The sequence below is a fragment of the Manacus candei genome, unplaced genomic scaffold (assembly GCF_025592945.1).
Source record: "Manacus candei isolate 608988 ecotype Guabito, Panama unplaced genomic scaffold, ASM2559294v1 h1tg000083l, whole genome shotgun sequence".
Classification (NCBI taxonomy): domain Eukaryota; kingdom Metazoa; phylum Chordata; class Aves; order Passeriformes; family Pipridae; genus Manacus; species Manacus candei.
Genome location: NW_026138131.1, coordinates 1,631,915 through 1,655,287, shown reverse-complemented (window position 1 = coordinate 1,655,287; position 23,373 = coordinate 1,631,915). Strand labels below are relative to the sequence as shown.

Here is a 23,373-nt window from a genome sequence, read left to right as displayed (position 1 = left end):
GGCAGAAAATCCCCACACAGCAGAGAAAGTCTGACAAGATTTCAGGGGAAAACCTATTTTGCAATCAGCGTGGTTTCCCCACCATGATGGCGAGCAGGCAGAGCAGCATTTTTAGTGTAGGAAAACTTGGATTTCATTTGCCCATGTGCACACTTTGCAAGTAGGTACCAGAGAAGGAAGGAGGACTAGATGAGACAGATGAAGGTTTTGTTTGAGTACATTGTCTGAGTATGGCCCAGTGCCATGTCCTCTCCAAAGCCCCCTTCCACTTTCCAAAATCAAGATGAGGCCAATAGAAACCAGAGCTGCGCAGCACCCCTCAGTGTCATGATCTTTTTTAACTGTAAGGTTAATTACAATGGACTGGAGAGCAAGGATATTAATGAATTGGTTAACTGTTTATTTTGGATGATACATATGGGAAGACATAGAAAATACATAAGAAGAAAAGGAAAACATGCTAGGCTGAGGCTATAAGCGAGGCCAACTCTTCAATCACTTTGAACTGAACTCCTAATTGCTTCCATTAGTTTAAACAGTTATTTTAATTGTCTTACAACTGGCTTTTCTTGCCCTCAGCAGATCATTTTTCATTTGAATAGCAAATTTTTTGGAACTGAATGACAGATCAGATGTCAATCCAGTTTGTAAACTCAGGTACAGCCTGAGTTCAACATGTGTCACACAGACTGCACTCCTGTCTGCACTGATGGTGTTTTACCTCTTTTAGAGTCATCCCTGCCCATGAGGCAGAGCTAGGATTGAAGGTTACTGTGAAAGGACAGTCTTACTGGGAGAGCTGCTTGTGTTGTTTAGATTCCACTGGAAATGGAGGTGATACTGCAGGGCTCCCAGAGACCCTGTGGCTATGGACAGTGGCAGAGCTCTGCCAGAGCAAGCACAGTAGCTCATTTACTTTGTCACCCAACAAATTAGGAACTTAATAATGATGGAAGGAAGAGTTTTGTGGTGGCAATTGACTCTCATCAGTGAAACATGGAGCTCCCTCAAGTCCTGCCTTCAACCATTCAGTGCCACCCCACTAACGCTGTTTCACCTTGGGGTCCACAGAACCATCCTTGAGACAGCCCTGCCTTTCAGAACACCCTGATGGTGCTACTGCAGCAGGGTCATGGTGCCAGATGGCCTTGGCTAAACTGCTGAATAATACCATGTTTCTCAAACAAAGGTGAGAGACCACCCTTTGCTTCCAGGGCAGGCCCTTTGGAGTCAAAAGAATCAGCTGACAGCAAAAGAATCAGTTTATTGTGAAGGTGATCCCCTTCCCTGCCACCAAGAGAGAAAATCCACAAACACGCGGAAGGAGGAAGTTTTCAGCAAGAGCCCCAACTGAAATCTGGTCAGATTGCAAGCAGTGACATTTGGCCACAAAGGAGGACTGTCCTTTAGGCTCACCTGTAGCCCACTGCCCTGAGGACAAGCTAGTTTGGTTCTTATATTTGTATTTCAGTGCTCTCTGTTTCACTCATGTATCCTAGATATAAACAACCCTTCATATTCAGACCATGACTGATAAAGCATGGCTTGCTATTTTAGCAGGAATATAACAAACTTTTGAAAGAAACTGAGAAGCTCTCACTTGCTTATTCTTTTATATGTTTTAGGATGATAGTGATTTATTAACAAACACAGAATTACTTTTTCTGAGTTTTGGGTGACAAACAAACCCTGGTACAAGTGTGCAACAGGTCAGGGAGTGTCATTGTAAATGACTGACTAAGAAAAGATTCCTTTTAAGAACAAACACGGAAATGTTTAGAAAATTAATGGGTGAATTAAAATACACCCCTCCAAAATTCTTCATATGATAAATATGCCATCTCCATTAGAATCCTCGTGATTCCTCTTTGCCCACTTTCTAAGAGTATAAAAGTCTGATCACATTTTCATTAAAATCAAAGGCAAATATTTCAGTACTCTCTGCATAGGATGAGACCCTTATTATATTTCAGTAGCAATGTTTTTCATTCTACAGAAGAAGTTTCTTAGGTTCTGCTTACGTTCTACTATTATTTAACAGGTGTGTTTCAGACAGACTTATGTGGATTTGAATATGGCCTTTCTGAGGGAAAGAAGTGTAACATTCCCCACCAAGAGCTGATCCTTGCCAACATTAGTCAAAAACTGATATTAATAAATAGGAACTGGTAGGTTGTCTTTCTGAAGCAGCTTTGAGAGCTTCGATAACATTTAAAACTGCTGTAGATGGAGAACACATCCTGTCTGGCAAGATGAGGTGTAAGATATTCCACATGCAACCAGATGGCTTCACAAACTTGTCTGAAATGGCAGAAGGAGACCACCACTTTCTTCTGTGGCTGTAAGAACCTGTCAGCAAGGTCTTGTGCTGTGTAGGAACTATCACAGGGCTTGGCAGTGGAGTTTAAAAATCACTAAGCAGGTAACTGCTTAGGCAACAGAAGACTGATAGTATACTAAACTGGGGCTTTTTAAAGGCTTTTTGCTCTTGCTTTTTCAATGTTTTTTCTATGCTTCTGGTTTTATTATCTTTTTTTTTTTTGTTTCTTTGCTACTGCTATTAGAACTTTCAGTTCTCTTTTTGTTGTTGTTTTTAAGAACCTGCTACCTGTAGTGTACCCACAGAAGTACTGTGCTGTGTATGGGAGACTTATTCTGTAGCTGTGAATAAAGTGATCGCTCCTTTCTCAAGCCTTTTTCACCACTAAAGAGGAACAGCTGAGCAACAGGGCCAAAAGCACTGTGTGCTTTTAAGAGTGCTTCAGAAAAATATCCATTAAATCATTTAACAATAGGTTTTTTCAGCCTTGAAAATTAGAAATGGCAGTCTTGAAAACACAAAACCTCTTCTCGTTTGGATCCCTGCACGATGAATCTGAAGAAGTGAAACTGAGAGTGTTCAAAGCAGCCAAGCCATGGCTCATATGCCAGGTGTGGGACTGGGGTTGAATCTGTCCTCGTCATACCCCTGCAGCTGGGGTGGTCCTCAGGAGCCCAGGTGGTTCCTTTCCAGTTGTCCACTTCCCTAAAGAGAAGCAGCTGCTTTTCAGCTGCCTGCATTCTCTCTTGGACAGGGCATTTAAGGCTTATGTTGGAAGCCTGGAAGACACTGGTGCGCAGAAGAGTTTTCCTCTAGTAAGGAACTAACTTTCCCAGTCACCCTTCCCCAACTTCCCTTGCTTCAGGGACTGGCTGCAGCCAGGATAAGCTGTCTCCCAATTGCAAGCATTATGCTAGAATGTTTTATTGTTCAATAGCATTAAGCTTTATCAGCGTGAATTGGCTCCCAAATGCGTATGGCAGCCCAGACTGTTCAGCAGTCATGATGAATAATAGGAGGATAAAGGCGGTTAATTGAGGGGAAATCCCCTCACACAGACAAAGAAAATAGATTTCTACTAAATAGCCAGCACGTGGAAGGCAGTGCAAACTTCCCTGAGGTAAAACTTGACTCTTTTACTCTACCACAGCGCCAAAGTAATTCCCAAGAAGCAAAGGGATTTGTGTTAGTGTAGCTGAAATTAGAAGCTGGGCTGTCCCTCCCAGAATCCAAACAGAAAACCACATCCAGTCTTTGTGCTGAAATGACTCCAACGTGCTTAGGAGTTAGAAATTTTCTTTGTTAAAAATGAAGTGTACTCCTCGTGGGTCAGCTTCTGAGTTGCTGATGCTCTGCTTGTTGAGTGTGTCAGCTAGGCCCTCAGGTCCACAGAGAAAAACACCTATTCTGGAGCTGTTAAGAAAATGAAAATATAGTCAGAAACTAGGTATGGAGCAGCTGGATGTTCTTCATGTAGATAATTTTTGTTCTATAGTGCAAGGGTTTTTTTTTTCTCAGTTACAGGAACTAAAGTAGACTTGAATGTCTCTTTCTTAAAATTTGTAACCCCTTAAAACTTACTGCTGCTTCTAAAGTAATGGTGGGCTAAATCTTAACTCAGCAGAAGTCAGTGAAAACAGCTTTATCAACCTCAGTGGATCAAGGAAATAGAGCTTCAAAGATCTTATGGCACAAAAGAGGAGCTGTCTGGTTTTTTCCTACTAATTTTAGCTGCTTAGTTAAAGGTCATCCATATTCAGGCTTTGTTTTTAGAAGTAGAAAGTGGTTTTGGAGGTATTTAGACATCACCTCTCATTCCTATTTACTTCAGCTGAAATGATGGGCTATGTTTTTTTCCTAAATCTTCTGCTAGTAATTATGCACTCCAAGAAGAACCTGACCAAAAAAGGATGATTTTTTTTTTTAAATTGTAGGTCAAAACACTTTGGTCAAGATCATAGATCATGTTCATTGCTGAAGAGAGAATAGAAGATACCTGGAGACTGCTAGAAAAAAAAAATGCTCCTCAGACTTTATCAGCCAAAGGAACAAGATTGTGCTGCATGGCATTAAGATAGAGGAAGTCCTTAGACACTATAAATTTGCACAGGTTTACCCAGGATGTCGCTCAGCAATAGTTTTGAACTCATTTTCCCAGTTAGGTCTTCCATACAAGGTTTTTTGTTTAAGGCCTGTAATCACATCTTTTTCTTCTTCATGATGCACCACGAAGTGAGTGGCCTGTGGGAAATGAAACACAAAGGACAGTGTAAAGACAGAGGTAGATATGGCAGCATCACGTCTTGTTAAAAAAAAAAAGAATGTCAATATTGACTGAATTATTTCCCAACCAAGAATATGGAATTTATGGGGTTTTGAAAGGAAAGCTAACATTCATAAAGTCCTGACTATCAGTGTCTACCCATTCCTTTTCCCCACACTGGGCGATCTCAAAAGTTAAAGCTATGAAGCACTGATCACAAATTAAATTCCTTTTGCAATGAACTGTTTTGGTCTAAGAACTCTAAAATAGAGCTGCAAATTAAAACAAAACTTTCCCTTCAGGTACAATAATAAAACTGTCTTGATTGCAATGAAGTCTTGCCAGTTTGCCCTCTGGAAGGTTTGATCCACGAGGCCTTGCCTGTGTAACTGTCACCTGGACCAGCTAAGTTAAGTAAAGCCAGGAAGAGAAGATGTGCTTAAGGGCTTAAGTTCAGGCCCTGTAGAGTTCTGCAGAGATTTTATGTGAGGAAAAAAAAGTATTACAGGTAACTTTCTCCCCAAGCAAAAATTGTGGGACTTTTCTTCTTCCCTTCCTGTTTTTTAACACTGTACATGTGATAACATCCTACCTTGCTCCTCCACCTCCCTCTCTGTCCAGCTGAGCCACAGCACTGTAGGCACATGGTGAATTTTGCAACAGTGAGATGTAACTAAATTAAAACCTCACTAAAAGTAAGAGACTCCTGACCCATCACACATTCTCAAGTGGCTGCTCCTTTGTACCCTCACAGCAATCTACAAGTGTGGGACCAGACAGGGAACTCATGAGAGTCCTGAAACAAATATGCTGCTATTGTTCACCTTTTGTGCATTAGCTTCTCTGGTCCCAAATGCTGTTAATTATATGCTTTAGGCAGCATTAACTGTTTTAGAGCTACATTGCTGCTGTGAGGAAAGCCTGCTTCCCACATTGCACAGCCAGAATAAACCAGATAGGATGTCAGAGTGCACAGTAGTTGCTGATCCCATGTAACTCCTGATGGATAATACCTGTCTGCATTCAGAACCTCTGAGAGACAGATGAATGCCCAGGATAAAAGACCATTTGAACATTTATCAAAACAGACTTGCTAAGATTAATGCCAGTGCACGTGGAAGTGATATTTTCCACTGTGTGTTTACCTGAGTTTCATCCCAGCCTGTAAGGTAGATGTTATAGCTGAGAAAATCTGCGTTATTCCTCTCCTGCATTTGGGCCTCCAGAGACTGCAAGAGGTCAGCAAACCATTCAAAGGCATGGGTGTCCCTGCAAAGCCAGTAAAAATAAATCTGGAAGAGACAAGAATGAGCTGTCAGGGGACATAGGCACTTATGGTTTCTGGGTTTGTATCTGCTGACAGAGTGAGGGTTGTGTAATTCTTGTAGAAATTGTCCTGACCACTTCAGTAGATGGGTAGGATGCTGTTGAATCTGTTCAGGAGTTTTAATGCTGGGAGGGTTGTAAAGCTGAATGACTGACTGCAAGAACAAGGAAATATCTTTCTATTTCTCTTCCACATTTTTAGTTCACGATGTTTCCCTACTTACCTCCTTGTAAAACAGTTTGTTAGGACATAAAGAAATGATTTAGAGGTGAACTCTCTTTCTGTATGCTGGCAGGCAAGATAAAGGAGATAACAAAACCAGTTCTGTTCTCTGAATAGGACCATAATTGCAAAATGTGACCCCACACCTTTGCACAGGGAGTTTCCAGGGGCAGGAGGGGAGAGGAGGATGGTAGCTTTGCTCTGCCACTGATTAAAAGTTTTTCTCTTAGTGCTTGAGGAAGGAATGCAATATTTTCCCAGGCTGCAGTAGTGCCTCAGACTTTGTGTTCCTCAAGGAGATTGAGCACCATCTCCAGTGCAAGTGGAAATCCCCAGGGCCACAGTCGGTGTGTACATTTGCTCATGGGTTATTTCTCCTTTCATTGTGCTTTTGCTTTTGATCCCTCCTGCTAACCTTGTGAGGCAACTGGACCCTTTCTTCTTTTAGGACTCATGTATATCTGGAGCCAGACCACCATTGCTGTTCCTATTTTGATTTGGGCTCTTGGCCCATGAATAATTACATGGGTTCTGGGGAGGAGAACACATACCTTCTTGAGTTTTAAGTTGGTCGCATCGTGGCAGTATTTGTACCACACAGACTTGAGCACAGATGCAAAGGGGGTGACCCCTATTCCAGCTCCCACAAGCATAACAGTTTCATAACTGAACACGTCCTCACTCGCTGTTCCAAAGGGGCCATCCACAGCTATCCTGAAATTGAAAGTATGCTCAATAAATCAATAAAGAATATTTATTAACACCATTTAAAATAAGAGTAAAAAGGTATTTTTCTGCTACAATGCATACTTGGGCTGAATACTAGTCAGCAAAAGGAGAGGTGGAGTTGATAGAAGAAACTGTGAAGAGCCACTTACGGCCCATGTCTGTGATGGAAGTAGTTAAGGTTTTATCGCTGGTGTCACCAAACTGGTTGAGCAAAATTTAAACTGTCATAGCTGTTTGTTAACTTTACCACAGAGATTCTTTGTACATACTTGGGCAGCTTCCATGCCTCCTGGAATTCTTGTTTATCACATCCACAGGCATTGAACAAGCCCTCTGTCCAGTCTCCCACAATACGGACGTGAATGCTGAAGTAATCCTCTTCTGGAGCAGAGGTCAATGTAAATGGATGCCATTCCAGTTTAGACACAGCTGGACATTTGACAAAAATGTATTGTCCAACCTCCATCCTGAAGCCTTTTTTCATCATCTGGAGCTCAATTGTCTTGAAGGGATGAATGACCACCTGCATTGAGAAGGACAAGGGAGAAAAACAGGAAAAGATGTCTGTGTTCGCTGTTCACTGGATGTATGAACATCTTCTATCACTGTCATCATCCTCTGCTCTGAGAGAAGGGGAAACAGGTGAAACTGTCTTCCCAGCAGAACTGAAAGCGAGGAACAGCATTTGACAGCCAGAAGAAAGCCTGGAGAAGATGCTGATTTTTCGGTTGAAACAGTTTTTCACACCATGCCTGGAGTCCCTCCAAAAGGGACAGGCCAGACTAGCACATCTTGCAACACATCACCAGATCTACATGTGCACGTTGTTAATTCCAGATGCACCTTACACAGTCGCATAGAGCACATTGTTAATGGACCTGACTGTACATAAAGGGGAGAAAACATAGAGCTATCATGGAGATAGGGAATTGGATTGGCAAAACCACTGGAAACTGATGTTGTCTTATTATTGTTGGGTTGGACCTTGGCTATTTTTTAGCCAACAATAAACAGAAGCAATATTCTAGAAGCAAGGCTAGTAATTGCTAGTAATTCTGCCTCTGTGATTTTTTAATTCTAAAGTTGTTTACCAAAGTTATTTTCATTTTTCAAAAGATATTTGCAAGAGGGAGAATCAAGCCTCTCTGTCTGCTAATGTAGGTATTAATAACAGTGCTTACAACTATGGAAGAAATTTTTTGCTGACAGGCACTAAACAGGCACAACAGACATATGGTGTAGAAATGGCTCACAGATATTTTGGTAAAATTACCAAAAGAACATGAGTATATAGGCACCTTCCAACATGCCAGCATTGTTCTAGAGCACAGTAGAGACATCTAATGTCATTCCTCAAACCCTGCTGTGATTTGAACAGGGTGTGTCCTCAAGATGCAGCACAGTGTCATGTGAGGAAGTTACACTGGGAAGGGCCAGGGTAGTTTTTATATTTTTAGGCTTAGTGCCTTGCTAATTTAACTGTCAGACTTACAGAACCTGGGTTAGTATTTCTGCAACACATCATGGGGAATGGAAGCTCAGCATTAGATTTGAGGGCATAAAATAGTCACCCTTTAACTCTCATTTTCAGAAGTCATTTGTTCTGTATCTTAAATTACTCTTAAGTCTGTTGAATTTCTGCATTGTATAATTTTTCACCCAATACGAAGAACATTCTCCTTCCTAATATTCAGTCCTGTACCTTAGCTAAACTTCCTCCTCTTGCTCCCTTTTAGAGGATGTTAGAGGTTTGTATAATGACAGCGGTCAGAACATGCCTTTCACTGACAACTTTGTTGTTTAGGAGCCTCTGGCTTTGCTGCACCATTTGGAAAATAATGGTAGTGTTTTGCCTGGTATTAGGTGTAGCATCAGCACATACCTTTGTGATAACAACCTTCTGCTGTGACCTCCAAAACCGCACCAACCGCTCACACAGGTACAGAAACATGGGACCTACTACCCATTTCCATGTCTGTAAGCAGAAGACAATAACTCAGGTGATGAAAATCATAGAATCATAGAAAGGTTTGGGTTGGAAGGGATCTTAAGGATCATCTAGTACCAACCACCCTACTGTGGAGAGGGACACCTTCCACTTGACGAAATGGCAACTTGGATTAAATCAAATCCTGGAAATGCTACAAGCAGAGATGAAGTTCAGGTAATCTAGGTTCCTTATTAGCCCGAGTTGGGAACCCTTAGGATATATGACACCTTCAAAATTCTGGTCAGAGAGTTACAGCTGGCTTTTTAGTTTCTACCAGAGTTACAGCAAGGTGTTTTCCTACAAGCAATTTTGTCCCTGTCTAAAAAATAAGGTAACAAAGTGAAATGTGGAATAAAACTCTGAATTTATTATTGACTCAGGTCTGTATTACTGCAGGAAAATATGTGGTTTCTGTTAACAGATCAATCTGATATGTGAAAGAAAAACCAGGTTGGTTAGTCAGTAAAAGCTGAAGTTTCAATGTCACATTTCCAGAGGCATTAATTTTCTGTTAATGATTCATTAATAATCTGAAACTATCTGTTATGTGATTCTAGAAAAATCCGGAAGACACTGGTTACTTTTTGGATATACAGTTCTCAGATACCATTTGCTCATTTGCTTTGCCTGTTAATTGTGCTCATTTTAGGGCACAATGAAAATGGGTTGCCTGTCTGTTTATCTGCCTGTCTGTCTGCCTGTCTGTCTGTAGTCTACTTCTGCTTATCATCCATTGTCTTGAAATCTATTTCTTCATGTAAGGAAAGCTGCCACTGAAGAGCACTGAGGTTACGTGGCTGTTTTTCTATGCAAGTGCATATATTATTTAAGAAAAAGAGTAAACTGTAAACATTTCCAATTGGATTTACACTCAAGCCAACTTTTCTTACCATAGGAGGATTCCCTGAAAACTGGGGGATTGGGCAAGCCCCTTCCTTCCCCCAGTGAGTGAAGTTCTTGTAGCAAATCTCTGGATTATGTTCAGCCAGACTCTCAGCTGTCTGGCCCCGTACAATACGCCTGGAAAAAAAGTGAAGATCATTAAGGCAATGAAATTAAAATGAAGATATCTGTCCCTTACTGTTATTCTATTTATGTACTACTCTATTTATATTGAGTTGTGGACTACTGCACTGCTATAGCTTTGATACAGCTTTAGTGCTCTAAACCCACAGAATTGCTATTAAAGAAATAAAAATGGGGAGGAAAGTTTGTGAGAGAAAATACTGATTTCAAGATTAGTGTTCTGTCCATTGCCATTTCCAGGATGTGGTCACAATAGGAGAGCTTTTTTCTTTTTTGAGTTATCCTGCTTTTTTCTTCAAATGAAAAAACAAACCAAAACCAAATAAAAAAAAAACCCAACCAAACAAAAAAAACAAACAAACAACAAAAAAAACCCATCAAAAAGCCCGAAACCTGGAGTGGACAAGCAATCAATTTTCTACTGAGCAGTACAGAGATTATTTCTATTATCTTACAAATTTGGAGAGCCCTTTCCAACATATAGTCTTACTTTGACCCTTCCTCTCCCTCTAAAGTGGAGGGGCAGCCATTCAGGTGGTGTGAGTGAACACAGATGCTTCTTACACAAAGCAGCTATATCAGCTATACCAGCTGATTATCTGGCCCCTATTGTCTTGTCTGGTTAGGGGTTTTTTGTGTTGTTGTTGTTTGTTTTATTATAGAGAATTCTGACTGATCCAGCTGTATTTCCAGTGGCAGAACTAGTGCTGAGAGACAGTTTCAGTTTCGAGGGCAAAAAGTGTATTCTGATCTTGTTCACTATTTGATGCCTCTCTCTGGAGTTCTGCCAACCTCAGGGGCATATGAGAGTCCCAGAAGTGATGGTAATCAGTAGGTAAGTATCATAATAGAGGAATTCAGATTAGATCTGCTGATTTTCCCTAGAAACAGTCTGATTCTGATCAGGTTGTTTAGTTTTATGCCTATATAATTCTGTTGATATCTTCTTTCCATGACTTCCCTTTTTGCTTTTCTAGCTCAGTGTCTGTGAACTAGACTACATTTCTGATATTTCTAAAAACTCCCATGGTATCTGAGTCACATGCATGCCTATCTTTGGGTGACAGATTTATCAGAGGGTTATTAGAAAGCCTGTGTACCTTCTTGAAAATTAAGATATTGCTCTGCTCATAAATATTACTAATGAACCTCTTCCACATTAAAGGTTTGATTAATATCCTGCCTGGAAAAGAAAGGGAAGCAGTGACAGTGTCCCAGGAGCATCACGAGTTGCAGTTTGCAGGAACATCAGCAGTTGCAATTTACTTCCCCACTAATGACAGTGGGTTCAGCTGAGCCACCCTCTGGTATGAGTTATGAGAACAGGAGGAGCCCATTTCCTCCTCTGTTCACCCCATTGCTTAAGGGAAAGGGGGCCTGAGAGTTTTTGCCTTGTCCTATGCTCTGTTCAAGGTTTGAAAATGTCATTACCCTGTGCAAGAGAAAGAAAAACTTATTTTCCCCTATTACTCAGTGTAGATACTCTTCTGGTACTGTAATTCAGCTTTCAGTAGTGTAGCCTTATAATGACTTTTTTTTTGCTGAAAGTCTTTCTTTAGCTTCCATAGCAGAGTGAACTGCACCTCTATACTCTCTCCTATTTACATTTACAGATGGAAATTGGGAACATTTGTCTGTGACATATAACTCATGCACAAAAAAATCAGTGCTATAAAAGTTCTATAAGAGCTTGCACCAGACAAGAATTTGCCCCTTTGATTCTGATAGTAATATTTGGTTCAGTTTTCTGTAAATATATATATATATATATGTACATATGTGTATATATACATACATGTGACAGTCTTCTGTCTCCTGAGATAAACTGACATTTGTGCCTCTTTATGACAGCATTCTGTAGTAGCTACTGGCAAGTTTGGACGTTGTGTCAGTAACTCTACAATATTTGCTACAGAAAACATGAGTCACTTGTTCTTTTCCTTCAGCAGGTTTTGCTTAAAACTTCTCCTTGTTTTGAAAGTTGGAATGGACAAATAGTTGGGGGTGATCCCCATCTGCCTTCTATTTTTGTTCTTCCCGTTTTACTTTCATTTCTGTCTTTTTTTATGGCATTACTGGAATGAAAGGAAGTGGTTTTGAATAGTCAGTTTTCGCTGGGCATTTTTCAAGCATGCTTTCTAATGCACCTAGAATTTCCTTTAAAAAGGACAAAGGAGTGTAATTATGAACTACAAAATGTGGCTTGGATACTTGAGTCTTTCTTTTTTTCTTTATTTACAAGTTCTTTGGTTTTACAAAATGGAACTAAAGTTCATTTTTCTAAGGGACAAAACTGTGTGGTGCTAGAACCGTTTCATAAGGTTTTTCAGCTATTTCACAAGAAGATATGGAATGAGACAACAGTGGAAAAAGATGTTTGGCATTTGGATGTTACAAAAACTTACTGTATTTGAGCTGTAGCAGCTAAAAATCTATTCTTAAGTGCTGCTGATATTAAAAGTTCATCCAATCTGAAACATAACTCTGTATCTGTGATTACTGTAATTTTCATTTACCCAACAAAATTCTAGACTCTGTATAATCTTTATACTGAGATGTCCTTACATGCATGTGTGTGATGCAATCCCTTTTAGGAGAGAAAAACAAATTAACAATTAGAAACAGGAACCTTGGAAAAGAGCTTTACAACTAAGATATCAGAAAAAGCTGAGCGTCAGTGAGCAGTTTGCCAAAATCTCATAAAACCTCATGTGATGTGGACAGCTGGTTGCACCTATCAGTGAGAGCCTTTTGGCTCTCAGAGCCTGTATTGGCCCATCACTTTGATTGGCACACCAAAAATTACTGCTGCTCAGAGACTGAAATCCTATACTCATGCGTGTAGAGGGCTTTAAATTAAAATAGTGTAGTTATCACTATTTTGTGATAAGCGCAAATACTCACCCAGCACCATGGATGACAAGGCCAATGAAGAAGACGACAAAGAGATGGTGGGTGTACCAAAACACTTCAAAATACGACCTTCGGATGGTTTTGGTGGAGGATGTGATAATGAGAATGAGGGCCAGCGTGATGATAACACCAGTGAGACCAGCCAAGTACGTGAAAGCCACATACAGGCCCCCCACAGGATTCTGTGAAATAAAGGTACATGTTGGTCTAAAGAAGGGGTTGCATCAAAGCAGAGCCAGTTGAACCATCACTCACCAAACCCTGTACCTTGTTACAAGTCTGAAATCCACCCTCTGTGAATTTGTATTCCAGCAATGCCAAAATCCCATTCCAGTCAGAAGACTGCTTTGCAGGATATTTGTTTTTGCATAATGATTTTAAACTACTTTGAAATCCTTAGGTGAAAAAGTTCAAGGTGCTACCAAAATTTAGCAACACTATTCTTGACAAACATAGAGAAATTAATTATACAAGGTTTTGCTGCAAGATGGTCCAAACCTGGATTTTACACACCAGAAATAGGCACTCTGCTCTTTTGTGATCATCTAAACAAACGCAATACTGATTTCACAGCCTGATTTCACGTACCCCAATAGTTCGTCTGAAAAAGTTGACGTAGCTTTCTTGTGGTTTATCACCAAGGCTGGACAGTGCAGCTGCCAGAGTTCCTTTCTCTTCAACACGGGCTTGCACGCTCCACTCTACGTTGAATAAGTGTGCGATGGTGTGAATTGCTGGGAGCGACAGGAAACGAATAATCAGCGTTAAGCACAAGTACTCATGGTTTTGAGTTACATTTGAAACATTGTCACGTTGGTCAGCTGCAGCTTTAGACCTTTGCCATTCTCACCCTCCTGGTCACAATTTCAGATCACTGATGTGTTTTACTGTTAAAGCTTTGCCACCTGAAGTTTACCAGTTTTGCGTGGGTAAGAAGTAAAGGGGAGTTTCCAGCACGCTTTTGTTTAACATAGGTTTTCAACAATGTCTTAAATTATTTGTCAGGATCATTCTCATCCAGGGTTTATGTAGAAGTGCCGAAAAGTGAATCTGGATTTCTTTGGGGTCACATTTGTTCTTTTATAATGCTAATAATCAATAATAATATTCTTGCTGGGTTGAATGCATCAAAAAACCTAAAACAGCTGAGATGTTTCACACTAATTCTACCACAGGTTATTGCAGGGGTTAAACTGTGCAATGCTTTACAAAATTTGTCCCCTCTCATATAAGCAGATACTTATTCACCTTCAAAACAGACACAAACCAAACAGCCTCAAACAATCCTCCTCTGCTGCAGATCTCCTCTGTGGCCTGATGTTAACTGCATCACCCTGCTCCTTTCCTATGAAGTGGTGCTCAGATTTCAACCACAGCTCAGAAAGGGAATCTGCTCAGCTCAAAGTAATGTGCTGATACAGGGACTGTTTTAGGATGTGTGATTTGCAAGGCACTGGCATTGAGAAGTGAGGAATTTGATGGAAAAAAAAAGGTAGACACCCCTTAGTTTAGGAAATGAGAGATAAAATATAATAAAAACATTTTCATGGCCAGTTCACATTTTTTATACTTTTTAAAAAATAATTTCTATTATTTGTTTCAGAAATGCCAGCTAAGAAATAAGTCTAAACAACAAGAATTAAAGCCTTATTAAACTGTCATAAATCATGTTGATTGTTCAAAAGAAAAGTATTCTTTCTTGTTTATCTTTTACTCTCTGCCAGTTGACAAATATTTGGAATTTGATTTAAGCTTTGGCACACACTAAGTCCTTTAGGTTAACGAAATCAGGTTTCTTCTCATATCCTTAAGAACTTGAATCCCACTTAGATTCTGTGCAAAAAATGCGCAAGAAAGCTACAAACAAAGAAAAGTTAGAGTACCAACCAGTATGAAGGGCGATCATCCACGCCACCATTTTGTGAAAGGTGAGGTTCCTGTCCAGCTGTCGTCTGATACGGGTAGAGCAGCACTTTAGGTATGAAGAAAAAAAAACATATTTGAAGACTATTTGTGTTATCTGTGCAAACTTTTTCAATGCAGGGGCAAAAACAGTGACCCTGAGCACAACAATTGCTGGCATTGCTAGGAGAAATCTAGAATTCCTAGATATAGTCAAAAATATTTTACCCCATACTTCAGAAAATGGAAATAACAGATTATTTTTCAACATGTCTCACTGAAACAAAGTGTTTGATAATGAGAAAAAACTTAACATCCAGTAGGACAAATGTATATATCTTATCTGTGTTAAATTACAGGTTATAAACAGAAGGAAGGATCACAGTCTACCATGGCAGATTCTCAAGTTGCCACTCAGTATCAGGATCCTACAGTTGTGGTTCATGCTGTAGAAATGGACTGTAAAGTTTGGGTATAACTGTCTCAGAGAGCTCCCATCCTAAATGTGCTAGTCATCTGTGGTAATACAAAGGGATTCCTTCCCCAAAATACTGAGTGTACTTGCAGGAATTCACTTACAACTTGTTGTTGGAGTAACCCAAAAAGAAACAGACAGAAAAAATCTCTGCTGATACAAACCAAAGAATTTGGTTCTTAAGAAAAACAGAATGATATTTTCATGAAGAATGATGATGGGTTCCTAACAGGCTCCATCTGAATTGTGCTGTAGTCACTGGGAGTCTTCCTAGAACTTTAAGTTCCTGTAAAGCTGGCATTTGCTGTCTCCACACAGTAGAAGGCATGATTATCATGTGTTGTAGCTTTGTATTGGGTTTGCTGGCTGGCCAAGGGAAGTAAATACTTTGTAAACTAACACAAATATTTCCTCACAAGAGGCAAACACTCTGAGGCTGTTGCAATGATTTCTGTAGACTATAATATCAGCCAGGAGAAATTTGGCTGTCTCCGTATCTTGAGACACAATTAAAAAGATTGTAGAATAAAATGCAGCATGAAGTCTCAGCTGGAGTACAATTCTCAATGCTTGGAATCGGGTTTTAGCCTTTCAGTAATCTCTCAGTATCTTCAGATCTTTCACTGCTTTGACCTCAGGAGATCTCTGCCCAACCTGCTTTCAGATCGACCTCTGTGGAATCACAAGAAGGTCTTGACCTCATCATTTTCCAGTTGCATTTGTCTTGTCCAGTAGCAACCTTATTTCTTACTAAATTTATGTTCATCATTGACTTCTGAAGCCTGGGGAGTCAGCTCTGAATTTTGGCAGATACTAGGTGATCTATCTCAGGTCGGGGGAAGAACAGTTTTGGACCTACAGTTTTATTTACTCTTCTCTTTCCTTTTACATACATGGAGGGTATGGTTGTCTGCTTTTGTAGCAGCCTAGAATCTGAAGGAGTATAGGAAAAAACTGAAAACCCAATGTGTGTTCCAACTTCATATTCCTAAGTGTTGTGCCTTAGAAAGTCTAGAGCACTGGCCTTACTCCTAAACATAATTTAGGAGCTTAATGTGGCAGGCACATCTCATTTATTCAGTCACACTTATTTTCAGGATATATGTACTAGATGGAGGAACAGCTTGGGTTGTCTCTGATTATTTTTTTATTACTTCACATCCCACTCTCTTCCCTTATGAAGGACTCTTGAAACACTGCATCTCTTTTACCACTTCCTCTTCTCTGCTTTTTCATCCCCCACAGGCTGTCTCATTGGCATGGAAGAATTCATACTAGATTTAGAGATGAAAACCAGCTTCTGTGAACTGTTTTTGTCGATTATGTATATATTAAAGTGGCCAGAAAGAAAAGAGGGATTATTATACATTTGGAAGGACAGTTTATGAGCTTGAGAATACTGTTTTTTCACTGGATCATGGCCTGCATTGTCTGCACTATTTCTGCTGTAATAGCCTGAAGTCCTGATTTTGACAGTGTGATAGAGTCAGTACTATCATAGAAAGCCTCTCCAGCCATCATTTAGAATCATCTGTGCTTTTCTTAGTGATGGTTCCTTAGTGCTGATTGTAACATCTGCATTTGGGAGCTAGAAAATGTCAAAAGGCTGTGAACTGTTTCATCCTGAGATGGAAATGCAACTCAGACCAGAAAGAATGTAATTTATGAACCAGCTGAAAAAAAAGTCCCATTCTGAAAGTCTGTGAAAAACTACATTTTTCTTAGGAACTGACTATGGAAAGATGGCAGACATGGGCTAACATCTCCCTCTCTAAGTGGGTTTTGCATCAGTGACAAACGACATGAATGTGTGTAAGCACCAACAGCCACTGCCAGCCAAAAGAGGGACTTTGCATCCAGGGCAGCACCATGTCCAGGAGGCAGCAAAAAATAGAGGACTAATTCAAGGCTAAACCTCACAACAGAGCTCTGGATACACCACGGGCAGTAGACCTCAGTCTTGCTCAAAGCAAAACTCCAGGCTTATCTGCTTCATAAAAGAGGACATCCCCAAAGTGTGGTATATTTGGGGAACTTGGACAAAGTTTCTCGGCATATTTGCAAGGCTGTTCAGGTTAATATCTTTCATAAATTTTGAAATACTTTCTTCATCTTACCGCACTTGATCCTCTGAGGAAGGAGAGCAAGTTTCGACATACTGGCAGCAGAATCAGCATGCAATTGAAATTCAGGCAAGCTGCAGGAGCCCTTGCAAGGGCCAAGGCACGCTGTAATTGGAGAGAGGCTGTTATTAAATGCACTGCCTAAGACATTATCTGGGACACAGACAGGCACAAATTTAATTTATTTATTATATCACAACTTACAATGAGTGTGAGATCCAGAGTTCATGTTAACAACGTGAATGTTCACATTTTGCAGTAATCGTGCTCTGGCAAACTCAGAGACACATGCAGGCAGAACATGTTCCTCCAGACAGACACCTTCAGTTTTCAAATAATATGGTTGTATGAAAAGCTCCCTGTCATGTCTGGCAATTAACAGTCAAACATAGATGCAAATCTAAACCATTAGTAGAGTTTTGTGTAAAGAAAGTCTCACAGCTGTTGTTTCAGTTTGACTGGAGGTTATGGTAGATGAACAGCTTATGAGGGAAGTGGCTTAAGTTCTCTTTTGTCAGTAAAGAGAGTCTAAGGAAATTCGTTGCCTCATCTTTTAGGAATCTGTTTCCTTAATGTTGGTTTTCACACCCTAAATTATTTCATATTTTTGAACAAAGACTGTTTGAAATGAGGGAATTATGATCATATTAATCCAAACACAGTGAAGAGAAGGAAAAGATAATATTTGCTCTCTTTGCATGGACTGGGACCCTTTCAGGTTTCAGACCACGGCTACTGACTTGGGGTTACACTGACTTGGGGTTACACTTGTTCAAGCACAGGTCTCTGTGACTTCAAAGACACCTACATCATGATTACAAAGGACAGGATTTGGAACACAGATCTGAAGCTGTATGCAGAGTGAGATTTCATGCTTTGTTGAATTAAACCAAGGCTTTGCAAACCTTTGATAAAACCCTGTGCTCTGTGATTTGAAGCTTAGGCTGATTTTTATGTCTGTGATCAGGGTTTTAAAATATGTGAACAAATTAATTTTCCCTGTCAATTGGTCATGACCCATCGTAGCTTTGGAAGCAAGTTTTTAGTAGGACACATAATGCTGCATTAACCAGCTGGATTATATTGAATAGCCCAGGATCCAGGATCACTCCACAACTTGACTGTAATTCAGATGTTTGGTGAACATGTGAATGATGATTGCTTTTCAGAGCTAATATCTTTGTAAACTATTCATGCTCTGAAAAATAATTGCAAGGGAAAATAATTGCACAATAGTTCAATGGCAATATTTTATTCAACTTTTGCTTAATGAAGCAGCCACAATTAACGTTCACTTTAATTACCAGGAGCATAATAGCTACCCGAAAGCATGTTTGGAATGGGATCTCTCTATTTTGTGTACCAGCTTTCTTTTCAGAAGCACTTGACATCTGTCTGCATTCAGTTATGTTTGCTTGTGACTTTTAACTCCTACATGAACCTACTGCTCCAGCCACTTGATCCTGTTTCAATCAAGTAGAACTAGGCAAAAACACTGTGCTCTGTCTGTGCCAAGATAATAATGTCTTGTACTTACGCCGAGGAGTACTCTGGTGTAGAAGAACTTTGGTGGGACATCATACACCAGATAGTACCACCAAAAGAGGAAGACATTTAACCCCAACCACACAAGCTGAAAGAGAATCAAATAGGAAGCTTACAGTTTGTTCTTAGAGATCATCCATCTGAATTTACACAGCTTAGATAATGGTCAGTTAGTTCCCTGTGCTTGTTTGCACAGACATGTGTTCTGCAGCGTATAAATGTTTCAGCAGGGGTGACAGAAATTTTTTGGATGTAAATAGGCTCTGATGTGTGCACACAGGGCACAGGAGTGGCAATAAATCAAAATACAGCAATGTGTGGTTGAAACTTTTGCACAGCTCAAGGAGTTTACACATTAATTGCAAAAGGACTATGATATTACAGGTGTTTAACTAATTTTGTGAGTAGTTGAATCACCAAACACGATTAAAAGTTCGGGACTTAATGGCCGTTCCTCAGGCAATGCCAAATGGCAGTTCCTCAGGCACATATGAGGAAGACTTAGGAGCTGTGACAAAGGACAAAGAAGCTTGAGATCTAAACACAGGTAGCCTAAATTACACCTAGGGGTGAATTGAAGAGGAGGCTTTGAGGGTCTGAAATCAGCTATCAGGAAATATTAAATATTGGTAGCACGCAGACTAGCCAAAACTAGGCTTCCTCATGGCTGTATTGCAGAATTTTCTCACACTTGCCCATGTCATGGTGCAAGTTTTCCCTGGTTTCTTTAGGAAAAGACAAGTTATCAACTCATAGATCCATCTGGGCAAAAAGATCATCATGAACCTGGCCAATTGCCCTCCTGGCACTGGATGGATGATTTCATATCCCGTATTGAAACAAACCTGCATCAGTGCACACTCTGTCTAAGTAGGTTTATTGAATGGTGCATGAAAACAGAGAAAGTTTGAGATCTGGGAGAAAACTCAGTCTCTGCTTAGAAGTTAAAGATTCCAGAAACTGTGACATTACAGTCCCTCACCCCTGCTAACCCGAGTTATCCTAATACATTTTGCTAGGACTAGTTTAGATCTTGAAAATGTAAATAAATGCTGGGAAATGAAGGGATTTCCACCAGGGTAAGGCAGTATATAGGAAATCCCCAAGTCCTCATTAAAATACCATGGATTTTGTTCTCAGGATTAATCTCAGGATTAAATGCTCAGGGTACACTCTCACACACTCTGACTTTAAATAAATATCCTAAGCATTTAAAAGACCAAGATGCTTGGCCTCATCTTGGTGGTCTTTTACAGTTCTTCTGGGTGTTAACTCATATGAAACATGGATCCTTTGGAAACACTGTGACACCCTCTGGCAGCTTGGGTAGAGTTGCAGTCATTCATCTCTTTGCCCAGTGCCAGTGACAGCAGCACAGGATGGGGTTCAGGCTGACATGTTTCTGCTCTATTGAGGTACATCTGTAGAAATGGTGTCAGTCCTGTTTCTGTCAAGCGCTGGACAACCCTGTACCTGGTCAGTGTGCAACAAAGCTGAAGAGGCCAAAGCAGAATCCTTCAGCAAGGCTTCCAGTGATCTGCCCTTTTAGCTGGTTTTATCAGTGTCTCCGTAGGTTTCTTTCCCTATTAGCTGACCTTGTTACAGCTTTGAGGCTCTAAACTCAAATTCCTTATTTGAGCAAAATAAAGGCCTCTTACTTAATTCTTTTGATATTTCAGTTCTGGTGGTGGAAAAAAAAAAAGAAAAAGAAAAAGCAAAAATTCACCTCTTGGTAGTTTCAACTTCCTCAAGTCACTGAAGGTGACTAAATCCAGTTACTCCCTTTCAAAGCACTGAAGTGCTATGGCTACAGGGTTATGTTCCTAAACTAGAGCTACTCATCTACAACGTAATATGAAAGTATTGATTCTTCATAGCAGCAGAAATGCTCCTTCGAATAAAGATATTCACATTTCCATCGCCACAAATATCTAAGTTCTATGTCTTCTCTTTCTTCCTTTCACCATTTACTCCTACTAAGCACACTTGGCAACAACACCTGCTCTTACATTTTTGTGTTGTATATGTTATTTAATATGTGTATCTCCATATAGCATATGTATTTAGGTGTACCTATAGCACTTCACACTGTGAAGTGAAAAAACCACTGAAATATTAACTTAGTTTTCTCCAAGGAGGACTGCCCTGTTTACTCTTTAGCACTCTTAAATGCAGCTGGGATTTTCAATACTTTTAAATTTTGCTCAGAATTAATTTAACCTACTTTCACAGCCCCTCTATGTAAGCTGTAAACAAATTCAATTCAAATACTAGTTCTCTTGATGAAGGATTCACGAAATCTGCTCTAAATTCTTAAATCTTACTCTAATACATACTTTGTACCATCAAGACACTGTGCTTTCAGTTGCACCCACTTTCATTTACAAAAGTGCAAGGAAAGGTGGTCGATGTAATTGCTTTCTCTGTTGAAGTGCACATAGTTGAGTTGTAATGTCACCTGTTTTCCTTAACTAAAATATTTTTAACAAAGCAAATTAAAGTTAATATACAATCATTTTTCAGTTAACAATGAAGACTACAGCAAATGAGATACCCGACAGAGCTCCTGAAAAAATTGTTCCCTTGAAGCATTTCCCTGCACTTGCTGCCCTAGTTTCAGCATAACCAGGTGCATCATTCACTGGCACAGTGAGAACTGCTTAGCACAACTTTCTGTAGAACTTTTTACTTGACACAAATCACAATAAAAATTGTACTTACAACAACAAAGATGGACAGTCCTTCATTCTCCACCCAGTTACCCATGATTGCCTGAGATGTGTGTGCACAACAGCCCCACTCTCTCTGGGACAGCCTCTATGTCTTCTCTCATAAGGAAGTGAGAGCAGAAGCTTGCAGCAACCTGTTTCCTTTCTCATTCATTTAGGAAATAAGTTAACCATTGAATCATACCCATAGTTCTCTTTCAAATGCATTTCTACTATCTTTGCATATAATTTTTCATAACCCAAATATATATAAACTATTGAAATAACCTACTTTTTCTTTGTGATACACAGGATAAAGTAAATAATGCAACTGCTCAGGTTTTCTGCTAAAAAATGTATTGCCACTTTATATTACTTTGAATGCTGAGGTGTAATATAGAAAGCACAGAAAAGTTATCTCTGCCCAGACTTGTCATTTTTTATCTCCTCAGGTCTGAGATGCAGTTCATGCTGATCCTTGCTGATAAATAATCACTAGTATTATTTCTCTTCCAGTAATTCAGTGTACACAGAAGCTTTGAAATGTAATCTAACACTCCTCTTGTGTAGCACATTCAAGCCTTGCTAATTCCTCTCTACTCTGGCCAAAACTGAGGACACTAGATGGGCTATTTTTTCTTATTTTCCACTCTCACTGAGTCCCCAGGGCAGGAACCAGGTCACCACATGTTGTGGTTTAACCACAGCTGGCACCAAAGCACCACACAGCTGCTCACTCACTCCCCTGGTGGGGAGGAGAATTGGAAAAAATCAGTAAACCTTGCGGGTTGAGATAAGAACAGTTTAATAATTGAAACAAAATAAATAAACAAAATAATAACTACAGTAGTAACAATAATAATAATTGTAATGAAAAGAAGAGAGAGAGTCACACATATGGTCCCCCACATGTTTGCTTATGGAGGTAGCCTCTGGAAGCTAAACAGTTGGAGTGGTTGGGGAAGGAAAGGAGGGATGCAGTTCTGAATTGTGGATGTCCATTCTGACTATGAGGACTAGCCTGCTCTTCCTGCCCAGGAATGGCAGTGTTCTCACTGCCTTTTTCTTCCCCTTAACTCAGGCTAAGCTACCTGCACCTTCTCTGGGGTGAACAAGTGCAGGCATCCAAGATGCTCTGTGCTTTGGCAGCTCTGCCTTGCGTGGAAGCTCCTCAGACACCATAGCCCCTGAAACATGGATTTACTGGCTCAGGGGGTTTCTGAGAGGCCACAACCCCAGCAGGGGCTGATCTTGGATCAGTCACAACAGTCACAAAGTCTGATGTCCTCTTAATAGCCAGAATACAGCCCACAAAATGGAATATATTCCAACTGCCCCCAAGCAGCAATTATTAAATGCAGATACTGCCTGAAATCAAAAGAAAGGGCAGAGCTGCTGTGCCCTTCCACAGCTGGTGAGTTCTGGTGCTCCCTGATGCTTGTGAGTTTTCCTATTAATTTTGAAAGTCACATGACAACACACAGGAAATGTTGCCCATTGCAAGTGTGAGTATAGACAGTACTCAAACCACCCACACATCACCCATGATTTAATTCTGGTGCTTCCACCTTCTGAATGAGTGGAACAACTTTGCTATTACAGAAACTTTCGCGTTTTTTACTTTGTTCTAATTTGGAAAATGCATCCTGTACAAGAAAAGGCAACATTGGGAGTTGTGTGTTAATTAAATAGGAGTGTAAAACTGGAGAATGGAAAAAATTAAATGCTATCTCATTCTATTTCTAAAATTTCTCTCAAGCTACTTGTTATCCACAGCATTTTTCATCCTTCTTTGCACTGAAAAGTTCAGTGAACAGGGATCCTTTTGTG

At 40.1% G+C, this 23,373-nt stretch overlaps 1 protein-coding gene across 1 annotated transcript; it reads right to left on the bottom strand.

Annotated features, from left to right (window-relative positions):
* Nucleotides 1-428: 428 nt before the first annotated feature.
* On the bottom strand, nucleotides 429-21,662 carry LOC127481874 (cytochrome b-245 heavy chain). Its single transcript, XM_051811685.1, has 13 exons — nucleotides 21,557-21,662; nucleotides 18,828-18,923; nucleotides 17,285-17,395; nucleotides 14,678-14,762; nucleotides 13,379-13,524; nucleotides 12,782-12,972; nucleotides 9,742-9,871; nucleotides 8,744-8,836; nucleotides 7,131-7,384; nucleotides 6,684-6,846; nucleotides 5,729-5,875; nucleotides 4,437-4,561; nucleotides 429-3,733 (listed from the first exon to the last, which is right to left on the bottom strand). Exons 1-13 carry the CDS (start codon nucleotides 21,599-21,601, stop codon nucleotides 3,607-3,609), a joined length of 1,713 nt encoding a protein of 570 aa, XP_051667645.1. The 5' UTR covers nucleotides 21,602-21,662; the 3' UTR covers nucleotides 429-3,606.
* Between the last annotated feature and the right edge of the window lie 1,711 nt (nucleotides 21,663-23,373).